Consider the following 6,851-nt stretch of genomic DNA (forward strand, 5'->3'; position numbering starts at 1 on the left):
TTATAGTATAAGTATTTACCGTAATTTCCGGACTATAAGGCGCACCTGAATATAAGCCGCACCAGCCAAATTTAGGGAAAATCCCAAATGTATACCGGACTATAAGCCGCAGGTGGCCCCCTAGTGGCCGTTTCGTTAGCTCAGAGCCGCAGGGTTCAAATCATTGCGAATGCAATGATTGCGAATGCAATGATTGCGAATGCAATGATTGCGAATGCAATGAGCACTAACTATGAGACCCTGCAGATCATGTCTGTGTGTGTGTCTGTCTGTGTGTCTGTCCCGCTGTGACACCACCCGCCCTTCACCAGAGGGTGCAGCTGTAGCACACACACACACACACACACACACACACACACACACACACACACACACACACACACACACACACACACACACACACACACACACACACACACACACACACACACACACACACACACACACAAACAACCACACACACACAGTAGAAAACTTAAAAAGAATTACTAACTAAAAAGAAAAAAGTACGTAATTTATTCAAATTGTTGTTATTGCAATTTACGAGCTGCGTTCGCTTCCCGCGTTTGCGCGTCTTACTTGTGGGTAAAAAGTCGCGGCTTATAGTCCGGAAATTACGGTACTTATAACAGAATTATATTTTTCCTATGACTGATAATAACGGAGATAGATATATGTCAAAGCAAAACTCTCCCTTCCCAGTTCCTGTTAATTTAATTCGCAATTGTGAGGTAGCTCCCAGTATGTATACGGTAGCAGCAGTATTTTATCTGTGCAGTTAACCCTGTGGTGTGACCTCAAGATAAGACTTAGCCTAACCTCTCCTCTTCTGTCCCATCCTACACCCTAACCCCACTCTCTCCCTCTCTTTTAGTCTTGTTCCCTCCCAAAGACACTGATCGTTTTACACAGCTCTCGACAGCTTGAGTAATCAAGACAGGTGGGACTGTAAAAGGTTCAACAAATGGTCTCAACCACATTTTCCACTCTTTCGCCTTTCATTTGAAGACTATATAAAATATATCTTAAACAAAACCTCCATTTAAGGCATGAAATCTTCACTTCTTATAAAAATGAGATCACTGTGTAAGATGGGTCCCAAGTTGCAAATGTGAAAATCACAGTTTCATAGGTGAACATTTTTCTCATGTTACACTCACAGCTGCCAAAGGTAACATCTTAGCTAAAATAAACACCCTATAGGGCTGTTTATGGGACATATCTAAAGCCACACAGGTGCCTCTTGATCCTGTGGCCGGTGTCATCATCTCCCTTGAGGCCCCCTGACTGCCTGAAGTCAGCTCAGCCGCTCTGATCCAGGAAGTCTCCTCACACGCGACAATTCTTGTGGAGAAGCCCACGGTAGACTTTAATATCCAAGACTAGGCTAGATCTGTCCTTAAATTTGGCCCATGTTTGACGGCTTCCTCCAGTGTCACCTGGGACCACAGCGTCCTTATTGGTTCTCCTCCAAGCTTTCCATGGGTCAACAAAGTTTATCAGACAGGAGGAATCTACAAGTTGAAGTTGGCAATAAAAACATGTCTCTCATGATCATGATGCCATTTTCCTGGTTTAGATTTGATACAAGAGACTATAAAATCACCCATCATGCTTTTTTTCTTTTGCATTGATGACTGGCAAGCATTAATTTGTTGACCTGGAATTACTCCTTTTGTTCATTGTCTAAGTTTTATGTCTGTCTTGTTTGTTTCTTATGGCAATATCCTTTTCAAAAGGTTGTGTGTGCGTATGTATTGTACGTATGTGCGTGCATGTGAGTGAGTGTGTGTGCGTGTGTGCATGAGTATGTGCGTGCGTGCGTGAGAATGTTGTTGTCTGTGTATATGTGCATGCATACACACACGTGTATTCTTAATGGCCGTCATTGTGTCTGAAAATAGTGATCTCCACTCTCCTGTCCACTGAGACACATAGTTGCGTTTCCCTTGGGGGGCTGATGACTGGAGGCCAAAGAGGGCTTAGCCCCGTCTAGTCTGGACCAGAAGGCCTGGTTCTCATGACACTAGGCTCAGTGCACATCCTGCCCTCAAGCCTACAGCGTTGTGCTGTTAGCGGCCTGTGCTATATGCCAGGGAAACCCTTGACCCACATGGCTGCCAGCAGCTATGGGAAGGGCACAGGCCTATACTGGGCACCACTGTTACACCCTGTTAAGTAACAGCGTGAATGTCCACCTTTTGTGTATGGTGATTTTGACTGACATCTCTGTGTATGTATTCCTAGCTTCCTGAGGTTAGTTGTTTGGCTCTGTACTAGGGAAGATGTATATTTTTAGTTCACCTTTATGCATGTGACTTGAGAACTCTTTACACACGTTATCAACAGTATGCATATACTCTATCATACTGTACTATATTGAAGTTTTAAGACCATTTACTTACTGTAAGGCTTGTGCTTGGTGGGATGGTACTCTCTCTAGCTCTGTAACATGGTTGCCCCCTCTGCTGGCCAAGAAAGCCACAACCATTTTAGAATGAGTTTTTCTCTTCCTGATCTCTTTATGGCCGAAGTAACTGAGTATTTTATAATTACTTAGGATTCAGAACAACAAAGAAGTAAATATGACCACATGCAATTAAGAGAAAAATATAATTTAATAATAATTAATGAAGCATAAAAATGTGAACGTTCAAATAAAACTTCCACAAATTACATCAATTCATTGTGTAATTTGTTTTACTGGTCAGGTAGTTCAACTCTTGCCTTTCAATGTTAAACTTGTGCATAGTTTCATGAATGAAAAAAAAGGACATTTAAGTATTTTCTCATTTCATCATCAAATGAAACAGATCCTGGAACAGTTTTCTCAGAAATATATTATATTTTCAATTATTCTGTTTTCAACAAATTCAAATCATCTCTCTAATAAATAATGCTCAATTCACAAATGCATTGACAAATAAATAAATCATCTTATAAATAATAATAAATAGTTAAATAAATAAATAAATAAATACACAAATACATATTTCTCATCAATTTGGAAGTACATTAAGAGCTAGTTGGTGTATAAAATAATACTGAATGGTAAATTATTGCATTTAAATTAATACAAAACAATAGAAAATATGTACAATTCAATTATAATCAAAGCTCAAAATGTTAGGAATTTGTATATGTTCCCTATTAACTTCTCAACAATTGTAAGTGAGATTATTGCTTCTACCAAAAGGCTGGAGTAGGAAGATGCATGCATGCAAAACAGAGACCAGTCTGTGAATCCACAACCTGTCTTTGTCATCTCACTTATCATCTCACTTATGTTTAGAAAAAGAATTTCAAATAGAAAATAAATGCAGACGTTGCAGCATTTAAGTTAGTCCTCAGAGCTGAAGTCATCTTCATCTCCAGATCCTTTGAAGCAGGCTGATTCATAGTGCTTGTTCAGGTAGGACTTCAGGGCAAATTGTTTGTGGCAGCGCTTGCAGGTGTAATGCTTGAAGGCCGAGTGTGTCTGCATGTGGGCTCGAAGGTTGGAGCGGTCGGCGAAGGCCTTGCCACAATGAGCGCAGGCAAAGGGCTTCTCCCCTGTATGGGACCTCAAGTGACCTTGCAATAGCCAGGGTCGACTGAAGGCCTTGCCACACACCTTGCACTCGTGCCTCAGGTCGTGGGTGAGCATGTGCATGGCCAACGCCGGCATGGACACATAGACTTTGTGACAGGTCGGACACTTCCTGGCCTGCTGGCTGTCCAGACTGCGGTGGGTCTGTTTGTGTCTGCTGAGATTAGAGGAGGTGGCATAAGACTTTCCGCACTCGCCGCAAACATGGCGTCCCTTGGACTTTGTTTTGGTAGGAGAAGACTCGGCAGAACTTGCCTCCTCGCTGCTGTCTGTTAGGCTGCCCCCCTTGCGGGGACACTTCTGATTGGGGCTGCGGCGGGAGCGTCCGTCAGAGATGAGGAAGGTGTTGATGGTGCACTCCTCTGGATCGGGGCTCAGCAGGCTGCCACTGTCGGACTCAGCCGTAGCGCTGGATACAGGACTGTCTGGATGCTCCATGTCATGGTCAGAGAACTCCTCTCCTCCGCTTCCCCCAACACTTGCCTGGGTGTACAGGGGCCCTGTGGAGAGCCTAGTTTGCCTTGGCCTGGAACCCGGCTCCTTTGTTTTCTGGCACACTGAGGGAATGATATAATCCTGGATGTAGCCTGTGAAGGAAAAGGGGAACATTTTTAACATAGAGAAGAGGGATCGTTTGTAGACACACTAAAGTGTGAGTTATACTTTCACATTTAAACATCTTGTGTCTTTTTTAAATACATATTTGAATCCATCTATATTTCAATGAAATGTTGCATGTTATCTGTATAAGGAAAACGACTGATACATATTAAAATGTTTATCCCCAAAGACCTTCCCGTCATCAATATGAAACAGTATACAGGAAGCCATTTGAAAGTGCGAGGATCAGCAAAGCTTTGGGAATGAAATATTAATGAGTCTTCAGTGCACAGTTTTGAGCTGATCAATAACTCATCTGGCTCCAACAAGTGCTATGATTAAAAAGAAAAAAATCTGAAAAGGCCACAGCAGATGAATACAAGTCATACTGTATGTGCTGACATTGACAAAACCCTTTCAATGCAATAGTTCTGCTCACAATCGATCCACCTGTCGCCACCTGCCAGTAGTGGCACGTCTGTATCTGTAATGGCAGTGTCTGAGTGGTGAAATCCCCTAAATCGCTAAATCATTTTAATCTGATCATTCCCCATCTGTGGCGTTTTTGAAAGTGTTTGTGGATATGGTAATGGGGAGATTGAGTGACAGGTGGGGTGCGATTTGTGTGATGGGGAAAGGCGGGTATAAAGAGGGGGTGTGCATATGGGGGGGGGTTAGAGTCTGATCTTGACAGCAGTGCGTAGTATATTGTGCCACCCCCTCACATGCAGCCCCCCCACCCCCCCCCACCACAACACAACACAATGGGAAGTAGACAGCTGGCATCCTAAATCTGAGGAGAAATGATCCAACGAGCAGAAGAATACTCTGTGATGTTGGTACATTCCAGTCAAAGCACATATTCATTTGGATGACTATGCTCCTTATGAGAAAAACATATGTTATCATTAAATTACACACACACACACACACACACACACACACACACACACACACACACACACACACACACACACACACACACACACACACACACACACACACACACACACACACTGTAATGCTGGTCTTTTATCTCTGCAAACGTCATCTGAATTCACTACTCATATTGCACTTCATTGAATTACCTGCACCACTCTCTATTTTCCAGTCAATACCCATTCTCTAAAACCCTGTACCATCACCTCTCGTTGCTCTAGATATGGATTGTGTTGCTGCAATCCTACCCCCTGTGGCTATCTAACATCCTGTAGGATCAGTTGGAGAAGAGAGAGGGGGAGATGGGGGGTTGGGGGTGTTTAGCTGAGCAGAGGAAAGACTCAAGGGCAACTGCATCATCTAAGGACAAACCAGTCCCATGTGGATATCTCCTTTCGTCTTTCTCCCGAGCTTTTTTTTCCTTTAGTGGGATCTCATGAAAGCTGTGATCTGATTGTGTGCCCCCAGTGCCTGCATACATGTATATATCATTATGCATGTACACAATAGTATTAAAGCCAAAGGCTGCTGTGTGATCTGGCCGGGTATTAAGCTGATTGGGCTGGCGTGACCTGAATACTATTTAGCATCCACAGAGTTGGAAAACAAAAGTCTGAAGGCACGGGGGTACCCATGACTGGGGAGTGTGTGTGTGTGTGTGTGTGTGTGTGTGTGTGGGGGGGGGGGGGTTCAAGGGGGGATTATGAAGCGTAGACAGCAACACAGCCCCCTGCATCAGGAGGTGGATCATGAATCAATGTCTGTTAGTTTACATCATTTCCCAGTTTATATAAAATAAATATCTGCTTCTGATAAAACATACAACACAAAAACACACTGGATAATACAAGTACAAACAAATACAAATTTTAACACAGTAAACAACAAGCAAAAAGCAATGGCAGCACACAGAACAATGGACATAAACCACAGACTGGACAAAACAGAGCAGTGTTTACTCACCATTTTCACTCAAGCGCACGGCCAAGTTGGTGGCAGACTCCGTGATGGCATGTGTCAGACTGTAAGATCCATCCAAGGGATGCTGGTGCTGATGGTGGTAGTAGTTAGAAGAGGAGAAATCATGTACCTTCACCTGCTTCACCAGAAAGGAACGTGGCATTTTCTTTTGTCTGATGCAAAACCCCAAAATAATTAAGATATACAAAAAAAAAGAAAAAAGTGTATCAAAAACAGACTGCTTGAGAAAAGGCCAAAGTGCAAAGAACCCAAAATGGAGGCAGATAATGCAGAAGAAAGGGTACTTTGATATTCTCCTCTTGTCCAAAGATTTAAAAAAAAAGATGAAAAGGGGTAAAATCTCAACCGACAAGGCCTGTATGCCAGAGGGAAAAAAACAACACTGTATAGAGAAACAAAAGAGAAAGAGAGAAACAGAAAGAGGACAGAACAGACAGAGAGGAAGGAAGGAAGAAAGTACACAGCGAGGGGAGAGACAGAGAGGAGAGGAACGGCTAGACTAGCTGAGCTCAGCACTACTGCAAGCTTTTATATGTGGGGCATAAGCCCCCAAAGATCAGGTGGTGCTTTGGAAAAGGGAGCTGCTTTGCATTAATCCATCAAACATCCCCGGGGACAGACATCAAATTACCACGAGCCGTCTGTGCATCCCCCTGCATGCTGCACGCACGCGCACACACACACACACACACACACACACACACACACACACACACACACACACACACACACACACACACAC

At 43.3% G+C, this 6,851-nt stretch overlaps 1 protein-coding gene across 1 annotated transcript; it reads right to left on the minus strand.

Annotated features, from left to right (window-relative positions):
- Positions 1–3,340: 3,340 nt before the first annotated feature.
- Positions 3,341–6,261, minus strand: LOC310862637 (transcriptional repressor scratch 2-like; the record flags this gene model as incomplete). The annotated part of the gene is made up of 2 exons (XM_083770630.1): positions 6,092–6,261; positions 3,341–4,176 (listed from the first exon to the last, which is right to left on the minus strand). Exons 1-2 carry the CDS (start codon positions 6,249–6,251, stop codon positions 3,341–3,343), a joined length of 996 nt encoding a protein of 331 aa, XP_083626756.1. The 5' UTR covers positions 6,252–6,261.
- Positions 6,262–6,851: the final 590 nt, after the last annotated feature.

This window comes from Protomyctophum parallelum (genome assembly GCF_964188405.1).
Source record: "Protomyctophum parallelum genome assembly, chromosome: 8".
NCBI lineage: Eukaryota > Metazoa > Chordata > Actinopteri > Myctophiformes > Myctophidae > Protomyctophum > Protomyctophum parallelum.